This window comes from Rhinopithecus bieti, unplaced genomic scaffold (assembly GCF_001698545.2).
Source record: "Rhinopithecus bieti isolate Rb0 unplaced genomic scaffold, ASM169854v2 scaffold_26532, whole genome shotgun sequence".
NCBI lineage: Eukaryota > Metazoa > Chordata > Mammalia > Primates > Cercopithecidae > Rhinopithecus > Rhinopithecus bieti.
The window spans coordinates 309,004-332,397 of record NW_016812934.1 but is presented as its reverse complement, the minus strand read 5'-3'; the positions used below and the strand labels follow the sequence as shown (position 1 = coordinate 332,397).

Genomic DNA, 23,394 nt, shown 5'->3' with positions numbered 1-23,394 from the left:
TGGGCAAGTTATGTAAACTTTCCGAGCCTCAGTTTCCGCATCTGTAAAACGGGGATGGTAATAATGGTTTTACTTCCTAGTACCTTTGTGAATGTTAAAGAAGACAACAAATAGAAAGTTCTTAGCAGAGTTTCTGGTATATAACAAGCACTGGATGAAGACTGGTGTTATTTTCCTCTCCTGCCTAGGCCTGAGAAGTGATAGAACATCTCCCTCTCCTTCCTGACCTGGTCAACCAGGGCTGATCCGCCAGTTAAAGGAAGCCCATTTAAGATCTCAGAATGGTTGAATTCCTTTAGAGACTGAGGTTTTCAAGTCTTGGCTTTGTTGCCTAAGATGGGGCTTGGAGTCACTGTATTACAGAAGTGGCAACAGGACTGTGGTGTGTCTCCTGTGAGCTCATTGACATGGAAAGATAGGATCCATAGCAGTCACAAACTCAACTCAGAAAGTGTTTATTGGCCAGAGTTGTCGGAGAGTCAAAAGGAGCAGTCCGGGAGGGCTTCCTTCAGGAGGCAGCCAGCACCGTTGCACAGGGCAGCTTCCACTGCCATCCACCAGCACTGAGCCCTCCTCATCCAGCCACAGGAGTGTCCATGGGCCTCTCAGGAGTCTTTGGGGCCAGGCTGGGACCCCTCACACCTGGCCCAGGTGGGTTTTCAGAGCCTGCAGCTCTCGGCTGTTGATGTTGTTACCTCCACACACGATGACCACAACTGAAGTCAGGGAAGGCGGCAGGCAGCCCTTGGCCTGGAGCCTCCCCAGGAGGCCTGAGTAGATGGCTGCTAAGGCTGCCCCACAGGCAGGCTCCACCAGCATACGCTCATCATCTGCCGGGATCAGGGAAATAGAGAGAAGAGGGAAAGGGAAGAAGAACCACTCAGTGCTCTGCAGGCCCTGGGCACTGCAGATCCTTGCAGCCATCTCTCCAGCCAGTCAGCCATTCATCTGCTCTGCTGGCAATCCATCACTTGTCTCACGCTCTCCCCATCCATCAGCCTGGCCTCCTATCCCTCCACCCATCCACCTTTTATCTCTCTATCCACCCATCCATTCCTCTATCCATCATTAGACTATCTGTCCATCCATCAGTGTACACATCCATCAACATATCCATCCATCCACCCATTCATAGCCATCCATCCATTCCCCTATCCATCATTTGACTGTATGTCCATCCATCAACATGTTCATTAATCAATGTGTCCATCCATCCATTCATTTCTATACCATTCATCAATCCATCACTTCATTATCCATCCGTCCATCCATCCACTGTCTATCCATTATCCACCTTTCCATTCACTCATACATTCATCCCTTCAATCAACAAGCATCTATTGATGTGCTCCTTAACTACACTGCCATGCCCTGAGGAAGGCCCTAGGGATCACATCAGTGGACTAGACAAACACCAGCCCTCATGGCTCACTATTGTGATGTTATAGAGTGTAGAGAGATAAGAACCAGGAGGTTATGAATACAGGGAGTGGTACATTGGAGGTCCCCAACCCAGGCAGGGTGGGGTGGGTGATCAGGGGAGGCTTCTTGGAGGAGGTGCCGCGATGGCTGATAGCTCTTAGTCACATCAAACCAGTAGGGAGCAGGGCCAGCCAGAGAGAGGAGCAGTGTGTACAAAAGTCTGGGGGCTGGAATCAGCAAGACACACTCGTTCTTTACCCTCACCCGCTTCCATCTACTCGACGTGTACTTAGTGCACAATAACTGCACACCTAGCCAGTGCCTGGTGCTGAGGATACAGATAAGAGAGAATACACTCTGGCTAGAGGACGCAGGGACTTCGTTGGTCTCTGAGCCCAGGTGGAGGACAGGGCTCACTCACCCAGAAACTGCTGCACAGCGCTCACAGCCTCGGCGTCCTCCACCACTTCAGAGTGGATCTCGCACACACGCATGCACTCCAGGGCCCGAGCGGCCACCGTCTTGGCACCCAGGCTCTTGGCCACGCTGCAGGATAGAGCAGGGTGGGGCAGGGAGACCAGGGGCTCAGGGAAGAGCTGGTGAATCAGGTTTCTCCCCAGCCCCAGCCACCCCCTCCTATCCTGCAATGGGCTGATTGGAGCTCAGCATTATAAGTCACAGAGGAGGTGCTCAAAAATCATGTGTCCTTGCTGGGCACGGTGGCTCATGTCTGTAATCCCAGCACTTTGGGAGGCCGAGGCAGGCAGATCACCTGAGGTTGGGAGTTCAAGACCACCCTGACCAACATGGAGAAACCCCATCTCTACTAAAAATACAAAAAACCAGCTGGGGTGGTGGCACATGCCTGTAATCCCAGCTACTTGGGAGGCTGAGGCAGAAGAATCGCTTGAACCCAGGAGGCGGAGGTGGCAGTGAGCCGAGATCGTGCCATTGCACTCCAGCCTGGGCAACAAGAGCAAAACTCCATCTCAAAAAAAAAAAAAAAAAATCATGTGTCCATTGAATGAGTAACTCTGTGCATCAGTGCCTCTGACTCTGCAACCCTGATCGAGCCATTCCTTCCAGAGACCCCAGAAAGCCAAGCATAGAAAGGGATTCTTTTCCATGTTATTCATTAATATCACATCTATACTATAAATACATTTTTTTCTTTTAAATTTTATTTTCAGTAGTGGCGGGGTCTCTGGCCATATTGCCCAGGTTGGTCTTGAATTCCTGAGCTCAAGTGATCCTTTTGCCTTGGCCTCCCAAAGTGCTGGGATTATAGGCATGAGCCACTGTGCCCCACCTAAATCGATACATTTTTTTTTGAGACAGGGTCTTGCTGTGTGGCCCAGGCTGGAGTGCAGTGGTGTATTGTTAGCTCACTGCAGCCTTGAGCTCCTGGGCTCACCTTATCTTCCCACCTCAACCTCCCAAAGTGTCAGGATTACAGGCGTGAGCCACCACACCAGGCCAAAAGCTAATGTTTATTAAATGTGTACAATGTGCTGGATGTATGGATATTGTTTTAATCTTTTCAACCACCCTTTGAGTTAAAAACATATCAGCTCCATTTTACAGGGAGAGAAACAGAAGCTCAGAGAGGTTAAGTAACTAGCTGAAGGCACACAGCTCATCAGTAGCAGAAGACAGATTTAAGTCCAGGCAGTTCGGCTCTAGAATTCATAGTCTTTACCTCTGTGCTTGGGATCACTACCTGCTGGTACCTGCTGTGAGTGGGGCAGTGTGTTTCAGGCCCAGGAGAGCCTTTGGGAAAGCCTCTGACCACAGAGTGGCCCAGAACACAGATTCTGGAGCCAGGTTGCCTCGTTTTGAAACTTGGCTCCATACCAGCTGTGTGACCTTGGGAAAGTCACTTCACCTCTCTGAACCTTCGTTTCTTCAACTGAAAATGGGCTCATGAGATTATCATGGGGATTGAGTTTAAAAAAAAAAAATTTCTTTTGAGATGGAATCTTGCTCTGTCACCCAGGCTGGAGTGCAGTGGTGCCATCTTGGCTCACGGCAACCTTTGCCTTCCGGGTTCAAGTGATTCTCCTGCCTCAAGCTTCTGAGTAGCTAGGATTAAGGTGCACACCACCATGCCTGGCTAATTTCTTATTTTTAGTAGAGACAGGGTTTCACCATATTGGCCAAGCTTGTCTCGAATCCTGACCTCAGGTGATCCGTCCACCTGAGCCTCCCAAAGTGCTGGGATTACAGACTGAGCCACTGCACCTGGCCAAGTGAGTTAAAATATTTAAAGTGCTTAGAACAAGGCTGATGCTTAGTGAATTTGACAGAAGTGTTAGTTGCAGTTACTATTATTTCTACTGTGGTTATTTAAGAGCACAGACTTGTGGGAGAGATGGTGATGGATAAGCAAACACAAGAACCAGTCAATAAATGCACGTTGTGGTAAGTTAGTATGAAGGAGAACATCAGAAGGGGCATCTCCCCAAGGGGAGTGTTGTGGAGAGGGTCTGAGACGTGAGAGACAAGGATAAACCAGCCCATAGAAGAGTAGGGTGGTGGCTGAGGGTGGTGGCTCACGCCTGTAATCTCAGCACTTTGGGGCACCCAGGTGGGAGGTTCGCCTGAGGCCAGGAGCTCAGGAAGAATGGGACGGGGGGAACAGTGTGCTGTGAAGAGGAAACAGCCTGTCCAAAGGCTCAGAGGTGGGAGAAACATTACCCACTTACGGGACTGGAGGACAGGCCGGTGGCTGGGGTGGAGTGGGGAGCGTCTGCATTGTAGCCTGAGAGCTTGGGAGAGGCATCGATGGGTTTAAGTGGAAGAAGAAAAGGGTTCTGTGGACTAGCAATGGAGGAAGGACACACTGCCCGCTGGGGGCAGAGCAAAGGACTCAAAGGTAACAAAGGTATCAACGATTTCCTTCCTAGGCATAGACCCAAGAGAAACGAAAACACGCATCCACGAAAACTTGTAAATGGATGTTCATAACAGCACTGTTTACAATAATGAATAGCCAAAAAGTGGAAAGCATCCAAATGTTTGGATAAACAAAGTGTGATCTATTCATACAGTAAAATAGTATTTGGCCATAAAAAGGAATGAAACACGGACACACACTACAATGTGGATGAACCTTGAAAAGATGATGCTAAGTGAAAGAAGTCAGACACAAAAGCCCACGTAGTATATGATTCCATTCAAGTGAAACATCCAGGGTAGGCTGGGGCGTGGTGGCTCACACCTGTAATCCCAACACTTTGGGAGGCCGAGGCAGACAGATCTCCTGAAGTCAGGAGTTCAAGACCATCCTTACCAACATAGCAAAACCCCGTCTCTACTAAAAGAGATGCCCAGCCAGTGTAAGAGGATTTCCTCAGGGTAAGCAGGGCTGGCATTCCAGGTGGCAGGGGCAGGACAAGCAAGAGCTCAGACATAAGATGGTACAAAGGATTTCCAGGTAGGCTGGGCGCAGTGGCTCATGCCTGTAATCCGAGCCCTTTGGACCCGGGAGGCAGAGGCTACAGTGAGATGATATCACGCCACTGCACTCCAGCCCGGGCGACAGAGCCAGACTCTGTCTCAAAAGAAAAAAAAAGAAAGAAAGAAAGAAAAGAAATGTATATAATAGGCAAATCTGTGGAGACAGAAAGTAAAATAGTAATTGCCTAGGGCTGGGGTGGGGGAATAAGGGACATGGTGGGTGATGGCCAAAGGGTATGAAGTTTCTTTTGAAGGTGATGAAAATGTTCTAAAATTGATCATGATGATGGTTGCATAACTCTGTGAATCTGCTAAAACCATCGAATAGTACACTCTATTATTTATTTATTTATTTATTTATTTATTTATTTATTTATTTATTTTTGAGACAGGATCTTACTCTGTCGCCCAGGCTGGTGTGCAGTGGTGCGATCTCGGCCTACTGCAACCTCCACCTCCTGAGTTCAAGCAATTCTCCTGCCTCAGCCGCCTGAGCAGCTGGGACTACAGGCGCATGCTACCATGCCTGGCTAATTTTTGTGTTTTTTAGCAGAGATGGGGTTTTGCCATGTTGGCCAGGCTGGTCTCGAACTCCTGAATTCAAGTGATCCGCCCACCTCAGCCTCTCAAAGTGCTGGGATTACAAGTGTGAGCTGCTGCACCCAGCCGGAATCATACACTTTTTCTTTTTTTTTCTTTTTTTTTTTTTGAGACGGAGTCTCACTCTGTCACCCAAACTGGAGTGCAGTGGCCGGACCTCAGCTCACTGCAAGCTCCGCCTTTCGGGTTCATGCCATTCTCCTGCCTCAGCCTCCTGAGTAGCTGGGACTATAGGCGCCACCACCTCGCCCGGCTAGTTTTTTTTTTTTTTTGTATTTTTTTAGTAGAGACGGGGTTTCACCGGGTTAGCCAGGATGGTCTCAATCTCCTGACCTTGTGATCCGCCCGTCTCGGCCTCCCAAAGTGCTGGGATTACAGGCTTGAGCCACCGCGCCCAGCCGGAATCATACATTTTAAATAAGTAAACTGAATGGCATATGAAATAGATCTCAATAAAGATGTTATCCTTCTTTTTTTTTTTTTTAAAAAGACAACAAGGGTAGCGCAGGGGTTGGGGAGAGCTGTTACACCCATTCAGGGGAACAAAAGCTGGAAGAGAGCTGAATTCTCGAGATAGGATGGATGGAACTCAATGCGGCAAGGGGAGCCCATATGATACCCAGGTGCCCAGTCAGAGCACCTGGTTAGTGTCATCTACAGAAATCACACTCCAGGAACTTCCCTCAGTGCTTCTGCTGTGCCAGTCTCTGGGATGGGTATCAGGGACTCAGAGCTAAATCAGCCAGTCCTTACCTTTTAGCTCCTCCACCCCAGCCAGTAGCCCAAACCAGGACACAGCAGAAGAGTGACACAGACACACACAGGGTGCCCTGAGGGTCTTCCAGATGGGATACAGCTGCCCAAGATGTCTAAGAGGATTTCCTCAGGGTGAACAGGGCTGGCATTCGGGGTGGCAGGGTCAGGACGAGCAACGGCTTAGAAGTAAGATGGTACAAAGGATTTCCAGGGAGGCCGGGCACAGTGGCTCAGGCCTGTAATCTCAGCCCTTTGAGAGGCTGAGGTGGGAGGATCGCTTGAGCCCAGGAGTTCTAGACCAGCCTGGGCAACACAGCAATACCCCACCTCTACCAAAAAAAAAATTAAAAAAAAAAAAGAAAGAATTTCCAGGCAAAGATAGCACAGCAATGCTGGAAGGTGGATGCAGGCCAGGCCAGGAAAGAGTGGAGATGGTACCAGAAAGACGAGAAGGAGACTCGTGTCCAGGTATCATCCCCTTGAGGTTTTTCCAATTGGCCACCTAGAACCTTGTACACAATAGATGCTTAAGGAACCTGACTTAAAACTGTCTTGATTTTACACACCTTGCTATAATATCACATTACATCCTAAGTCCCAGTATCCAATGAATGTTTAACAAAATCTGGACAGAGATTGTACCCATACTGGGTTAAATCATGCCTCCTTCCGAAATGCACAACCAGGCTGGGCGCAGTGGCTCACGCCTGTAATCCCAACACTTTGGGAGGCCAAGGCGGATACATCACGAAGTCAGGAGTTCGAGACCAGCCTGACCAACATGGTCTACTAAAAACACAAAATTAGCCAGGCATGGTAGCGCATACCAATAATCCCAACTGCTTGGGAGGCTGAGACAGGAGAATCACTTGAACCCAGGAGGTAGAGGTTGCAGTGAGCTGAGATTGTACCATTGCACTCTAGCCTGGGAAACAGAGTGAGACACCATCTCAAAAAAAAAAAAAAAATGCACAAAATGTGCATTACTTGGAAATAGAGTCTTTGCAGATGTAATTAGTTAAACTAAGGTGAAATTGTACTGGATTAGGGTGGGTCCTCAATTCAATGATCACGTTCTTCTTAAAATGTATTGGCTTTGGAGGGTATGGGGGAGGACAGGGTCTTGCTAAGTTTCCCAGGCTAGAGTGCAATGGCTATTCACAGGGACGATCACAGCACACTTCAGCCTCAAACTCCTGGGCTCAAGCGAACCTTCCGTCTCGGTCTCCCAAGTAGCTAGGACTATAGGTGTGCACCACCATGCCCCGGTAATTTTTGTATTTTTTTAGTAGAGACAGGGTTTCACTATGTTGGCCAGGCTGGTCTCAAACTCCTGACCTCAGGTGATCCACCTGCCTTGGCCTCCCAAAGTGCTGGGATTACAAGCATGAGCCGTGGAGCCTGGCCTACATTTTCAAACTTATTTGCAACGCACATGGATTGCTTTTGTAATGATAAGTCAATGAAAGCTTGTTTTATGAATTGATTAGGTTTAAATGAATCATATTCTTCATCTCCTTTTTCAGTACTGCCTTCTAACTCAGGTCCACTTTACTGTGGTTGGAGTCCCAGGACCAAGGACAGCCTTTTGGGTGCCCCCTGTCTCCAACTGGCTGGGACTGGAAAGCCCTAGGCAGTGGTACCCCCACCCTCCAGCCCCTACAAATGTCCCCAGCCCTTACCCACCTGGTGATGTCTGGAAGTGTGACCAGCTTGCCGGCCGTGATGGCTGCATTGAAGCAGTGTGCCCCGTGGGTCTCCATGGCAATGATGGGTACATGCTGCCAGCCCACCTCCAGCAGGCCAGCCACCACCCCGGCCAGGAGCCCCCCACCCCCGACTGCCAGCACCAGGGCACCTGGTGGGGTCCTCAGCACCTCCTTCAGCTCCTGCACTAGGCTGGCGTGGCCTTTCCTGGGGCGGGGGGGGTGAGAGGGAGGAGCAGAGTAAGGGAGGACCCCAGCCCCAATGGCTCCTGGGGTGGGGGGATTTACCAGGGGTGGGTTCTCTGCCCCCACATATACATAAACCCCTCCCCACCATCCCCATCCCATCTGCAGTAAAGGGAGAGGAAGTCCTGCAACAGTGACTTCGCTCAGCTTCATTCATTCCCTTTATTTTTATTTTTTTAGATAGAGTCTTGCTGTCACCCAGGCTGGAGTGCAGTGGCGCAATCTCGGCTCACTGCAACCTCTACTTCCCCGATTCAAGCGATTCTCCTGCCTCAGCCTCCCGAGTAGCCGGGACTACAGGCGCGCACCACCATGCCCAGATAATGTTTGTATTTTTAGTAGAGATAGGGTTTTGCCATGTTGGCCAGGCTGGCCTCAAACTCCTGACCTCTGGCGATCCACCCGTCTTGGCTCCCGAAGTGCTAGGATTACAGGCGTGAGCCACCGCACCTGGCCTCATTCATTTTCTTTATTACGGATTTGTTTGCTCATCCCTTCCCATCTCCATCAACCTCCCAGGCCCTTTCCAGGACATTACCCCATTTAGCTCACTCCCCAGCTTTGCAAAGAGGCAACGGCAATGTGTGGTTAAGAGCGGACAAGTATATCACTTGGCACCAGCCTGACTACAGCTCTGGCACTGCAGCCCTGAGTCTCTGCCACGTACTTAGCTGTGTGATCTTGGGCAAGTTGTTTGACCTCGACATGCCTCAGTTTCCTCACCTATGAAATGGAGATAATAGCACCCACCTGTAGGGCTTTGGGGAGGGTAAACGGAACAGTGCAGGAGGACCCATTAGCCTGGTGCCTGGTCCCAAAGCACATATTCAGTAAAGGAGACTTGGTACTATCACTTCCATTTTACACACGTAGAAACTGAGGCACAGGATCTGGGATGCTTTGCACAAAGTCCCACAATTCCCAAGGGGGCAGAAGTGGGATCCGAACCCATGTCTGCCCGGCTTTGAAGCCTCTTCTCCCTTCTGGGCCTCAGTTTCCCCTTTTGCCCAATGGGAGGACCCTGACTCAGTGAGGGTCTCCCAGCTCTGGACTCCTGGGGAGAGGGGTGCCAGCCTTACCATATTAGGGGGTGGTCAAACGGGGAGACATTCACCCAGCCGTCCCTCTTGGCCAACTCTTGTGCCCTCAGATTGGCCTCGTCCCAGACCTACAGAGAAATCAAGACCCTCAGGAGAGCTGGGAGTGGGACTGCTATGGAGGCCGGAGCAGAGGCCCAGCCTCTCCTTAGTGGCCCCAGGAGCCAGTAGTCTGGGGACACCCCTGCAGATGAGACCAGACCTGGTGTGGGCCCAGAGGCCTCCTGAGAATTGGACAAGTACTTCCAGGTGGACAAACAGATGCCATGTGCTTTCCGCAATACCCAAGGGACCTGTCCTGCTGGCACTCTATGAAAACCAGGCCAGGCCAGCCAGGGAGGCTGGGAGCGGGTCAACTCTAAGGTCAGCCACATGTGCCCACTTCTAGCCAACCAGTAGGGGAGAAGCCCCCTAAAATCAAACCCCAGATAGCAACTTGGTCACCATAGAGTGTGTCCGTGAAAACCAGCAACGGCCCAGCTGATGGCCTGCTAGTTGAGTTCAAGCAGCCAGAGAGACTGCACACAGGGCCAGCCCTGACCATGATGGATCCAAGCCAACCACAGCAGAGTGAGTTTTCTCTTTTCTCTGGCTTGGCCTCTGTGGCGGAGATCCACGTCCCCTGCTCATTCACACACCATTGACAGGCTTTCTTCCCTTCCCTGACTCATTTCTATGCTCCCTACCAATGCTTCCTGCAATCACCTCCCAAATAAACCACATGCACCCCAGTTCTCATCTCAGGGCCTGCTTTGGGGAGAACCCAAACTAAGACAGCATTTCAGAGGGACCCCATGCCCCCTGATCTCAGCAGGAACCAGATACAGAAACTAAATGATAGACAATGGCCTCCTCTCCCAAGGGAGGGGCGGAGGGTCACAATGGGGACAGAAATAGCCCCTGTTTATCCTCAGGGCCTCTGCAGTGCCTACTCTGTGCCCAGTTCTAGGCACGGGGACTCTTCAGTAGGACAGAAGCCAAGAAATGGTCTCTGACTGCAAGGAATTTCCCATCTGGCTGAAGAGAGGAGTCTCACTCCCCTGAGTTACTGACACAAAAAATACACTGTTGATGCGAATGCATATTAGTTCAGCTCCTATAGGAAGCAGTTTGGAGATTTCTCAAATAACTAAAAATAGAACTACTATTTGATCCAGTAATCCCATTACTGAGTATCTACCCAAAGGAAAATAAACAATTTTACCAAAAAGATCTGCATTTGTATGTTCATCACAGCAGTATTCACAACAGCAAAGACATGGAATCAACCCAGGTGCCCATCAATGGTGGACTGGATACAGAAAATATGGTGCATATACATCATGGAATACTATGCAGCCATAAAAGAGAAGATCATGTCCTTTGCAGCAACATGAATGCAGCTGGTGGCCATTATTCTAAGAGAATTAACTTAGGAACAGAAAAGCAAACACTGCATATTCTCACTTATAACTGGGAGTTAAACACTGGGTACACATGGGCACATAGACACTGGGGACTCCAAAAGTGGGGAGAGAGGGAGAGGGGCAGAGGTTGAAAAATACCTGTCAGCCGGGCACAGTGGCTCACACCTGTAATCCCAGCACTTTGGGAGGCCAAGGCGGGCAGATCATGAGGTCAGGAGATCAAGACCAGCCTGGCCAATATGGTGAAATCCCGTCTCTACGAAAAATTAGCCAGGCGTGGTGGTGTGCACCTGTAATCCCAGCTACTCAGGAGGCTGAGGCAGGGGAATCGCTTAAACCCGGGTGACGGAGGTTGCAGTGAGCCGAGATGGCGCCACTGCACTCCAGCTTGGCGACAGGGCAAGACTCCTAGAGAGAGAGAAGGAAGGGAGGAAGGGAGGAAGGGAGGAAGGGAGGAAGGGAGGAAGGGAGGAAGGGAGGGGAAGGAATGGGAAGGGAAGAACAGGAAGGAGGAAGAGAAGGAAGGGAGGGAGGGGAGGGAGAGCGGGAGGGCCGGAGGGGACGGAGAGGAGGGAGGAGGGGAAGGGAAGGAAAGGAAGGAAAGAAACCTGTCAGCCAAGCACGGTGATTCACACCTGTAATCCCAGCACTTTGGGAGGCCAAGGCAGGCAGATCACCTGAGGTCAGGAGTTCAAGACCACCCTGACCAACACGGTGAAACCCCATCTCTACTAAAAATACAAAAAAAAAAAAAAAATAGCTGGGCATGGTGGAGGATGCCTGTAGTCCCAGCTACTCGGGAGGCTGAGGTAGCAGAATGGCGCGAACCCGGGAGGCGGAGCTTGCAGTGAGGGGAGATTGTACCACTGCACTCCAGCCTGGGTGACAGAGCGAGACTCCGTCTCAAAAAAAAAAAAAAAAAAAAATTAGCTGGGGTAGGGGGGGTGCCTGTAATCCCAGCTACTTGGGAGGCCAAGGCAGGAGAACTGCTTGAACCTGGGAGGCGGAGGTTGCAATGAGCCAAGATCTGCCACTGGGCGACAGAGTAAGACTCTGTCTTAAAAAAAAAAAAAAGATACCTGTCAGGTACTATGTTCACTACTTGGACGACAGAATCATTAGACGCCCAAACTTCTGCATCATGAAATATACCCATGTAACAAACCTGCACATGTATCCCTGAATCTGAAATTAAAACTAAAGAAAAAAACAGATTCACACCTGTGTAGTGCTTGACATCTCTCACCTGTAGAGCCCCAAGCAGCCTCCTCTCTGGCTCCTCTCCTGCATTGCCCCAGAGCGGGCAGAGTGAACATCCAACCAGGTCCCTCCCCTGCTCAAACTCCTTTCATGCTTCCCTAGTGCCCTCAGATGGAAACACATTAGCTTCATCTACAAGCCACCCTGCCTGATGGAGCAACTCTCCTCTCTTCAGCCTCACCTTTCACCATCTCCCGCCCCATGCTGGGCTCAGCCTGAATGCGTGTGCTCATCCACACCACGCCTTCACCCACACCCTTTCCTCTGTTCACACTCAGATCATTCCCTCCCTCTTCTCCACTGTGCGGACTCAGATTTCTCCTTCAATACCCAACCCTGGGGACCCTCAGTCAGGAGCCTTTCCTGGATCCTTTCGCCAAATCTAAGGCACAGCCCATTGGTTTGACCACTGCCTAATTCTGCACTGCCTCCCTCTATTAGAATCATACACCCACACCTTGCCATGTGGCTTGTTACTGCTTTTAGAGACATGTTCTTACTATGTCGCCCAGGCGGGCCTCAAATTCTTGGGCTCAAGTGATCCTCCCAACTCAGCCTCCTGAGTAGCTGAGACTACAGGTGCACACCACAGTGCCCAGACTTTTTATCTCTCTATCTACTTATTTGTTTGTTTGTTTGTCTGTTTGTATAATTTTATTTTTGCCATTGGCTTTGCTGTTCTTCTCACTAGAGTGGCTGGAGCACATGTCCCCTCCCCACTGATGTTGGTCTCAGCTGTCTGGCCAACAGCATATGGCAGAACTGACAGTGTGATAGTTCTGGGTTGAGGTCTAAAGAGGCAGCATGTGTTTCTTCTCACCCCTCTTGCCACTGCCCTTGAGAAGAATGTGTGCCCGGTGACCACTGGCTGGAGAAGACACAGGGGACATCTGCAGACCTTACTCCTTCCCCACATTCTGAAGCAGAACCACTCTAACCCTCCCACAGACCCAAAGCATAAGAAGCAATGTTTCTCATAAGCTGCTGCTATTTGGGGGTTGTTTGTTATGCAGCATTACCAAGCAACAATAGCTGATTCAAACAACATGTCTTCTCTCTGACTTCCTTGGTGCCCTGTGCTTCCCCCGTGGCAACACTCTTCACACTTTGTTACCATCATCTGGTTACCTGTGTGTCTCCTCATAATACTCTGAAATTTATGAGTATAAAGACCATGTCTTATTATCTCTGTGTTTCTAGAATGTCTAACATAGCAGGCACTGAATATGTGCTCAATGAATATCTGATGGATGGATGGATGGATGGATGGATGGATGGATGGATGGAAAGAAGGGAGAGAGGAGGGAGAAAGGGTGATGTATGGAAGGATGGTTAGACGGATGAAGAAATGGAAGGAAGGAAGGAAGGAGAAAAAGAAAGGAGGGAGGGAGGGAGGGAAGGAAGGAAGGAAGGAAGGAAGGAAGGAAGGAAGGAAGGAAGGAAGGAAGGAAGGAAGAAAGGGAGAGAAGGAAGGAAGGAGGGAGGGAGGGAGGGAAGGAGGGAAGGAAGGAGGGAAATAATGAAGGAAGGAAAGAAAAAGGGAGGGAGAGAAGGAAGGACAGAAGAAAGAGAAGAAACTATATACAGGAAGTATTTGGGACCAGTTTTAGGGTACCATAGTTTGGCTTTTAGTTTTAATTTCAAGATGTTTAAAAATCTGTTTTCCATTATTTGAATGATTTTTTTCCTTCTTCCCAAAGAAAGATTTTGTATCTGTGTCTCTATTTCTTTGGGAACAAAGGGAACCAGTGATATCTTTCTCAGAGGATACCATTTCTACTGGGGTGGTCTCAGAATGAAAACTGATGCTGCCATTATCTTGATACTTCTTGTCTTATCTAACAGCAAAAATGTTAAAAGTAGATAATACCAGGTGCTGGTAAGGATGTAAGGAGACAGACAGTCTCCTCTCCATTCCCAGCTTCCCATTTTTCTTGGTTCACACATGGAGGGTATTCTCAGGGTGGGCAGAGGCAAGTTGGGAGGTCCCAGCCCTCCACACCATCCCACCTCATTCCCCCCTCAGCTCAGCTATCCTGAGAGAGGACTGGGTCCCAGCCACAGCTCATCGAAAGGAAAAGGAGACAGGGGTGGGGTGGGGTGAAGGAGAGCAGCCCACTCCAGATGGTTTTCCCCTTCCCGGGGCCCTTACCTTTCCAGTCAGCTGAACCTCGGCCCCCTCCCCCTGCAGTCTCTGCACCACCTGCAGGGAGGTGCTCTCAGGGAGCACGACGGTGGCAGGGACGCCCAGCTTCCTAGCAGCATAGGCAGCAGCGATGCCCGCGTTACCTCCTGTGCAGAAAGGAGGAAAGGGGCAGTGAGCAGAGCTGCATTGGCCTTTAACATGCCTTTCCCTCCCCCTCCATATCCCTTCAGAGTCACTCCTCCCCAACATTTATATGCCCCACTGACTCCTTCCTCCATTGGAGAGGGGGACACATGATCTAGGCTGAGCCAATCAGAACCTAATCCCCCAACCCATGATTGGTTCAAGGATGAAGACACCACCCAAGCGGGGCCAAAAAAGACCAATTCCAGGATTGAGGCGAGGCATCGAGAAGGGGTGCTCCCTTTTTCCTAGGATTCGGAGGGCAGTAGGATGCAAGGCTGGAATTCCTGGTGGCCATCTTGCTACCATGAGGTCCACCTAAAAATAAAGCTAATATACAGGAGCGCAAAGCCCAGAGGAGAGACAGAGTGGAAAGCTCCCGGATCCCCCTGTGCCTGAAAGTCACTTATCCCAAGAATTTTCCATTCTTAGAGCCTGTAGCTCAAACCTAAATGAATTGGGTTTCTAGCACTTGCTACCACCATGAGTCCTGAACTATGGGAGAAGGCTAGGAATGGGATGTACACAGTAGTCATCTCATCAATGACCTTGCTGAGGCTGTACCTTTAAGAGGAGACCAACCCTGGACATCTACTGCTGCTCCAGCCAGCTCCTCCTCCCCCAACCTCTGCCCTGAGGACCCCCATGAAACAAAAAAGGGTGGGGTCACCTGAGGAGCACACCAGGTGTCTGCATCCCTTCTTGGCCATCTGGGAAGAGAAGGAATGGGGTTAAGGGCTAACCCAAGCAGGTGTCATGATGGCCTATGTAGAATGGGGTTAGAATCTCCCCATCCCACTCCCAATACGCCTTTATCCCTCATCCTGCCCACAGCTCTGCCCTCACCTCTCCCCTTCCATCTGCACGAGTTCATGTTTCTCCTCCTGCCCAAACCCATCCCCAGCCCACACCCCTCACTCTTCCCTCCCTCCTGCACAACCTCACTTCTCCCCTTCTGCCCACACACCCTCACCTCCTGGCAGAAATGCCCGATGCCCCGAATCTTGAAGGAGCCACTGGGCTGCACATTCTCACACTTGAGGAAGATAGGCATGCCAGCCACCTGGGACAGCGCCCAGCTCTCCAACAGAGGCGTGACCACGTGGAAGGGCTCCTGCTTGGCACGCTCCGCCACAGGGCCATCCATTCTGGAGACCAGGTAGATAGCCTGCGGAGGACACGAAGTTCACCACCCAGGCACTGCCCGTCAAGAGTTCCCTTAACCGGGACAAGGGAGGGGAAGGTAGAGCAAGCACTTGGCTTAGGTGGCCTTCACTCCAGCCAGCTGCCGAGCTGTGAGAGCCCCGTCAAGTATCTGCATCTCTCTGGGCCTCAGTTTCCCTAGCTGGTCAAAGACATTTGGCTTGCAGTCCTTTCATTCTATAAGTGTGGCTGTGTCAGGGATGTAGAAAGTGGCCAGTATGTGGCGAGGAATGAGTGAGAGAGTGGGAGAATTCATTCATCAGTCAGAAAATACTTGTTGAGCACCTACTAGGTGCCAGGCATTTCCAGTTTTGGGGACCCACGAGTCATAAAAACCTCCCACTAGGAAAAGTCACAGAATTTCAAATAGGAGTGACTTGCAGAGGGTATGGGGTGCTATTGTAGCAAGAACAGTCAGGAAAGACATCTCTCAGGAGGAAAGCTTTGTACAAACATTTGTTACGGAAAATGTAAACATAGTAAAAGTATTGAGAACTATATAAAGACCTTCAGCTGGCCGGGCACAGCAGCTTACACCTGTAATCCTAGGACTTTGGGAGGCCAAGGCAGGCAGATCACTTGAGGTCAGGAGTTCGAGACCAGCATGGCCAATATGATAAAACCCTGTCTCTACTTAAAATACAAAAATTAGCCAGGAGTGATAGTACACACACCTGTAATCCCAGCTACTCAGAAGGCTGAGGCAGGAGAATCACTTGAACGTGGGAGGCGGAGGCTGCAATGAGCCAAGGTTGTGCCACTGTACTCCAGCCTGGGTGACAGCGAGACTCCATCTCAAAAACAAACAAGCAAAAACCCTTCAGCTTCAGCAATCAATTCATGGTCTAACTCACTTCCCTATCGGTGCCCACTCCCCCTTCCTGTATCATTATTACCCCTTAATTACTATTATATTTTTATGTTATGTTATTTCACCTGTAAATATTTCAGCATGTATCTCCAGAGGTAAAGAACTTGCGTTTTTGAGACAAGGTCTCACTCTGTCACCCAGGCAGGAGTGCGGTGCTGGAATCACAGCTCTCTACAGCCTTGACCTCTCAGGCTCAAGCAGTCCTCCCACCTCAGCCTCCTGAGTAGGTGGGACTAGAGGCGAACACAACCACATCCAGCTGATTTTTGTACTTTTTTGTAGAGATAGGGTCTCACTATGTTGCTGGGGCTGGTCTCAAACTCCTGGGCTCAAGGGATCCTCCTGCCCCAGCCTCCCAAACTGCTGGGATTATAGGCGTGAGCCACTGCATCTGGCCTAAGAACTCCTTTTTTTATATGTAACCATATGGTTTCATGACTGTATATACATTTGTTCAAACACATTGAATTCTATACTTAAAGTGGGCTAATTTTATTTTATGTAAATTATACCTCACTGAGTCTAATTTTTTAAAAAAATGTAATCACAATGCTATGATCACATCTAAAAATATAATTTTTTTCATATCATCTAGTGTATGGTAATTGTTCACATTTCAAATCATCACATTAAATATGATCAGTGGCTGATTCTGTGGCTGGTTGTGGTTTGGGGTTTTTCACAGTTTGAATCCGGATGCAAATCAGATCCGTGAATTCGGATTGGCTGAGGGGTCTTTTAACTCTCTCTCCATCTGTAGGTTCTTGAAAGGGGAACTTTGAAATGGATGACAGGAAGAGAGCCAAGAGGAAAAGTTTCTGCAGAGAACAGCAGCCAGGACCACCTCAAGGGAGAAATGCACTTGGGGTGCTGCCAATGAAGAGAGAAGGGGTTTGGGGCAGGAGGTGAGGGTAGGAGGTGAGGGCAGAGAGGTGGGCAGGGGTGCCGGCAGAGGGTTCCCACCCACGGAGAGGAGTTTGGTTGTTATTCAAATTCTACTTGCAAGGGAAAGCCATTGGGAGGTGGTGGTGGAGGTGGAGGTGGAGGTGGTGGTGGAGGTGGTGGTGGAGGTGGTGGTGGTGGTGGTTTGAGATGGAGTCTCGCTCTGTTGCCCAGGCTGGAGTGCAGTGGTGCAATCCTAGCTCACTGCACCCTCTGCCTCCCAGGTTCAAGCGATTCTCCTGCCTCAGCCTCCCGAGTAGCTGGGACCACAGGCACACATCACCACGCCTGGTTAGTTTTTTGTATTTTTGTAGAGACAGGGTTTCACCATGTTGGCTGGTCTCAAACTCCTGAGCTTAAGTGATCTGCCCACCTCGGCCTCCCAAAGTGCTGGGCCTACATCCGTGAGCCACTGTGCTCAGCCCATTGAGAGGTTTGAAGCCAAGGAGCTGTGAGTGAATGGACCAGTGGGAAAGGGCGAAAAGAAGAGAAGGAGGAAATGAGAGGGAGGAAAAATAGTAGAGAAAAAAAAGGAACAAATACAGCCAGCCCCTCTTCTCCCAGGCAGAAAAGCACTCGGCCGGTCCCCACCATTCCATTGTTGGCCGCTAGGGGGAGCGCTGCAACCTCCCCTTCCCACTCAACAAACTTAAACTTCTTGTCCACCCTTAAGTCATGGCTGGAGTTCAAGATCAGAGAGATCGGGCTCTCTTGGCCCTGAATTTGACCCCACGCCCTGGTCAGAATAGCCTTGAGAATTCTCAGGACCCTCTCAGGCAGGGTACAGCCTGAGCCACCTCTTCCCAGTCCCATCCAGAGCACCTCTCAGCTTGGGGCATCAGGGAAAAGAAGCCCATGGGTCATCACTGATCCCCAAATGCAGCATACTCCAGCTTTGGCCTCAGCTCAATCCTGGACCCCAAGAGCATAGACTTTGGGGTCGATTGGAAACAAAAATTAGAAAACAGCTCTGACTTCCTGGCTGTGTGACCCAAGCAAGTGTCACAACTTCTCTGTGCCTGTTTACTCTTTTCTAAAATGGGGATAAAAACAGTCCCCAACTCACAGGTTGTGGTGTAAATTAGTAAGAATAACATTGGCCAGGTGCAGTGGCTCATGCCTATAATGCCAGCACTTTGGGCGACTGAGGCAGGTGGATCCCTTGAGGTCAGGAGTTCAAGACCAGCCTGGCCAACATGGTGAAACCCCATCTCTACTAAAAATATAAAAATTAGCCGGGTGTGGTGGTGCACACCTGTAGTCCCAGCTACTTGGGAGGCTGAGGTGGGAGAATTGCTTGAACCTGGGAGGCGGAGGTTGCAGCGAGCCAAGATCGCACCACTGTTGTCTGGCCTGGGCAACAGAGCGAGACTCTGTCTTTAAAAAAAAAAAAGAGAGAGAGAGAGAGAGAGAATAACATCTGTCATTTGTTGAGTCTGTACTATGTGCCAGTCATTGGCTGAGCCCTCTGGAGACGTTATCTCACTGATACCTTGTGTCATGATTTGAGCATGGTGACCTGCTCACCCTTACTTTAGCATATTTACAGGGCACTTACAAGGTGCAGGCCCTGACCTAGCAACTGGGGATACCACAGTGGACAAGATAGACATCAACCTTGGAGCTGACTTATAGTCTGATGAGGAGATGGGCGCTGAACAAATAACTGCATAGACAAACAAAATAATCAAAAATGTTGAAAACTGCTAAGAGGGAAACAGGCATATAGTGAGTCCTAAAGAGAAGAACAAGGGGACCTACTCTGGATATGGAGGTCAGGAAAGACCTCTTAGAGGAAGTGACCATTAAAACTAAGAACTGAGACAGGGCGCAGTGGCTCACGCCTATAATCCCACAACTTTGGGAGGGCGAGGCGGTCGGATCACCTGAGGTCGGGAGTTCAAGTCCAGCCTGGCCAACATGGAGAAACCCCGTCTCTACTAAAAATACAAAATTAGCCAGGCATGATGGTGCATGCCTGTAATCTCAGCTACTTGGGAGGCTGAGGCAGGAGAATCGCTTGAACCTGGGAGGCGAGGTAACTGTGAGCCGAGATCGCGCCACTGCACTCCAGCCTGGACAGTAAGAGGGAAACTCTGTCTCAAAAAATAATAATAAAAAATAAGACCCAAAAAATGACAGCCAACCAACCACACAACAAACTGCAAGAAGAGCGTGTACATGGCAGGACTATTGTGAGGATTCAATGAGCCTGCATGGTAAGGGCACCCACGCTGGGTGTCTGTCCACTTGGAAATGGGTCTCTTCCTTTCTGGTGAAAGCCCCAGATTTTGCCCCTGGGGATCCTGGGATTGTCAGGATGAACGCCCCCTACTCCATAATCCTTCCTCTTTCTTGTCTTTTTTGGTGTGTTTTTTAGAGACAGGGTCTCACTGTGCTGCCTGGGCTGGAGTGCAGTGGCGCGATCATGGCTCACCGTAACCTTGAAGTCCCGGGCTCAAGCAGTCCTCCCACCTCAGCCTCCTGAGTAGCTGGAACTGTAGACATGCACCACTGCATCCGGCTGATATTTTAATTTTTATAGAGATGTAGTTTTGCTGAGTTGTCCAGGCTGGTCTTGAACTCCTGGCCTCAGGTCAATCTCTTGTCTCTGCCTCCCAAACACTGGGATAACAGGTGTGAGCCACCTGTTGGCTCACAACAGGCATGCCATTAACTCACCATTGATTCCATTTTATAGACAGTGAACCTGAGGCCCAGAGAGAGTAAGTAACTTTTCCAAGGTCACATAGTTAGAAACAGCATAGCCAGAATTCACACCAGGCAGTGTCTTTGGCATCTGCCATTAACCACAATGCTATACTTTCTCTAATATAGTAGTGTTATCATTGCTATTATGAAAGCTGCAGGCATTTAGTATTTATTGCCAATTGTCCTTTGGAACCGAATGCTCCTGGCTCAGTTTCCAGGCTTCCCCAGCCCTCCTGGTTATACTGACTCACAAGAGGACAGCAGGAATCAGTTAAATGAAAAAGCCCCAAGTTGCCAACAGCCTTATCAACCCCAGACTCCATCAGGCACCTGAGGTCTGAGACTGAGCTGTCTTGGCCAGGGGACACAGAGCTCTTGTCCAGTATGGCAGCCACCAGGGATGAAATAGGGGACCTGGGTCCTCCCTGCTGTGGAACAACCCAGGGGAAAGCAGGGGGCTTAGGCTCAAGTCCCAGTCATGCCAACCTTGGCTAAGTCCCTTTTGTCACTGGGCCTTACCTGTCACGTCTATGAGTTGAGGTAAGGACCACCAATGCTGTCCACCTCCCTTGTCCCCAAAGTCTTTCCCCAGAGGCCACCTTGGTGGCACTCCACAGCCAAATCCCTGGTGCCAGGGCTGGGACACCTCGGCTGGCCCCTCGGCTGGCAGAATGCCCAGCCCTGCCCCTCTGGCAGGCAGAATCTGCTCTCACCCCTCAGGGTCCCCAGCACAACACTTTCTTCAGTAGGGCACCCTGAATTCAATCGACATTCCCAGGAGGGCCTAGACCATGCTCAGCCCCTCTCACTCCCACCTGCTCAGCTTGGACTTTGCCCAAAGCCTCCCAAACTCCTGCAGCCTCTCATTCACACACACACTGAGCTCCAGGGGCCCCAGCTGACCCCAGACCCCTTACCTCCCTGCCCCACTATCTCAGACCAGCGTGGCCCCAGCTCCTGCCCTCCAGCCTGCCCGGGAACCAGCTCTGTCCAGGAACCAGCTCTGTCCAGCTTCAGGCAGCTTCCAGCAACCTAGGCCCCTCCTCCTTTGTTAAAGAGAAAGCTCCAGACCCTACACCTCCAGGTGAAGATGGAGGAGGAGAGGGGATGAGAGCAACCCTCACTGCTTTCCTGGGCACTGCCTATGACTGATTCATGCGCCACCCTGTCTTATTTGACAGATGAGCAAACTGAAATTCAGAAAAGGGAACTTCTTTGGCCAAAGCTTCCCAGCCAGCAAGGGGCAGAGACAGCCTTTACCCCTGGCCCTGGGCCATCTCTTCTGGGATGTAGGCATCTCCATACCTTCTCATTTTAGGTCTAGTGGTTGTCCCGGATGCCATCCACTTCCCCTGAGCCACTGTTGGGGTCAGCTTAGGTCTGAGATGGGAAAACAAGGACAAGGAAACTTTTTTTTTTTTGGAGATGGAGTTTCACTCTTGTCACCCAGGCTAGAGTGCAGTGGTGCAATCTCGGCTCACTGCAAACTCCGCTTGCCAGATTCAAGTGATTCTCCCACCTCAGCCTCCCGAGTAGCCAGGATTACAGGCACCTGCCACCACGCCCAGCTAATTTTTGTATTTTTAGTAGAGACGGGGTTTCACCATGCTGGCCAGGCTGGTCTTGAACTCCTGACCTCAGGTGATCTGCTTACCTCTGCCTCCCAAAGTGCTGGGATTACAGGCATGAGCCATGCACCCGGCCAAGGAAACAATTATTATTTGTCACATGGGAAAGGTATATTTTTGTCTGAAGCACCTCTCCGTCTCAAATATTTTACACACGACATGAGAACCCAAGCAATTATTTGCTACTCAAATGAATGACTGATCATTCATTCATTCAATAAATATTTATTGGACACCTATTATGTGCCAATCCCTGGACCCTTGGCCTCAAACAAAATAGCATGTCGCCTGCCTTCACAAAGCCCTCGGGGACGTTAGAGAGCAGTTATTAGTGCTATCAGATGTTGGCAGCGGGCGGGGTGGGGCAGAGCTGTGGAACCCAGAGCAGGCACCCCCCCTGGCCCTGGGGGGCTAGGAAGGCTTCCTGGAGGAGGGGAAGTCTGAGTGGAGCCAGGAGTCAGGCACAGGGAGTGCAAAGGTCTGGAAATGAAAAACATAGAGTGTTCCAGGGTCGGGGAGGGATCCAGTGGGACTGGGAGGGAGAAGGCAGGGGTGGGAAAGCAAGTGGGGTTGGGGCTGCAGACATGGGCAGAGATCAGAGTCCACAGGGACGCCTGTACCAATCCAGAGTTTGGACCTTACCCAGGGGCACTAGGGAGCCACAGAAGGTTTTAGGTGGGGGGCATAACATGGTCAAATTCATGTCTTGTCTCTGCACCATCTCACTGGGTGAATCTGAGCAGGTGATGCCCATCTCTGGGCCTCAGTTTCCCCATGTGGAAAGTGGGTCCAGGAAGACCTGGCAGCACAGATGTTGTGTGTCCTTCTTGGGCTGTTTCTGATCTTCCCAGGTTTGATGATTAACTCTCAGCCACTTGGGGTTAGATGGAGCTGCTTGACCGTGATCCTTAATGTGGACTCTGGCAAGTTAATACCCATCCTCGCTTTGGACACACACCCATCCTTGTCAGGTGCCTTGTCCTGGACTGGGCACTGGGGACACAGAGGTGATACAATCCAGTTTGTGCCTTGAAGTGGCCCCCAGCATGGAGGGGAGAGGAAGACACCCAATTCGGTGGCAACTCTAACACCTCCTAAGATGACAGAGGGCACAAAGTCCCCATAGGGTAGCAGGGGGTGGGGCAAGATCAGGTAGAGTAGGTAGAGACTCAGCACACAGCTCAGCCTTTGAGAAGAAGCAGACTAGCTGCATTTAATGCATGTCTACTGTATACCAGCACATGCGTGTTATCCAGCATATCCCACACTGTTTGTTTGTTTATTCGTTTGTTTTACAAACAAGGTCTTACTGCACTGCCCAGGCTGATCTTGAACTCCTGACCTCAAGCAATCCTCCTACCTTGGCCTCCCAAAATGCTGGAATTACAGGCAACAGCCACTGCGCCCAGCCCCCAAAGGTTTTTTAATAGTTGGTGATTTATTTCTGCGTGCATTAGGAATGATATGTGTATGTACGTAGGTATATATATATGTGTGTGTGTGTGTATACATATGTGTGTATGTATATGTAAAATATCAGACCCATAGTTTCATGGGTATGATGGCTTAGGAAGAAGCTAAGGTAGGTATTAAAGTTTAAAAATGGAGCCTCCTTAAAAAATACATTAATTGGCCAGGCGCGGTGGCTCACGCCTGTAATCCCAGCACTTTGAGATGCCAAGGTGGGTGGATCACCTGAGGTCAGGAGTTCAAGACTAGCATGGCCAACGTGGTGAAACCCCATTTCTACTAAAAAG

At 50.2% G+C, this 23,394-nt stretch overlaps 1 protein-coding gene across 3 annotated transcripts; it reads right to left on the bottom strand.

The window, feature by feature from the left end:
• Positions 1 to 439: 439 nt before the first annotated feature.
• SDSL (serine dehydratase like) lies at positions 440 to 21,171 on the bottom strand. Of its 3 annotated transcripts, XM_017847376.1 has the most exons (9): positions 20,927 to 21,015; positions 19,735 to 20,007; positions 15,255 to 15,449; positions 14,952 to 14,991; positions 14,105 to 14,244; positions 9,269 to 9,357; positions 7,924 to 8,151; positions 1,844 to 1,968; positions 440 to 830 (listed from the first exon to the last, which is right to left on the bottom strand). In XM_017847376.1, the coding sequence occupies exons 3-9, from the start codon at positions 15,426 to 15,428 to the stop codon at positions 637 to 639; spliced, it is 990 nt and encodes a 329-aa protein (XP_017702865.1). In that variant the 5' UTR covers positions 15,429 to 15,449; positions 19,735 to 20,007; positions 20,927 to 21,015; the 3' UTR covers positions 440 to 636. The 3 variants fall into 3 exon arrangements, with proteins under 3 accessions (XP_017702865.1, XP_017702864.1, XP_017702866.1); XM_017847375.1 differs by lacking the exon at positions 19,735 to 20,007 and having other exon boundaries at positions 20,927 to 21,171; XM_017847377.1 differs by lacking the exons at positions 19,735 to 20,007; positions 20,927 to 21,015 and adding an exon at positions 16,159 to 16,273.
• Between the last annotated feature and the right edge of the window lie 2,223 nt (positions 21,172 to 23,394).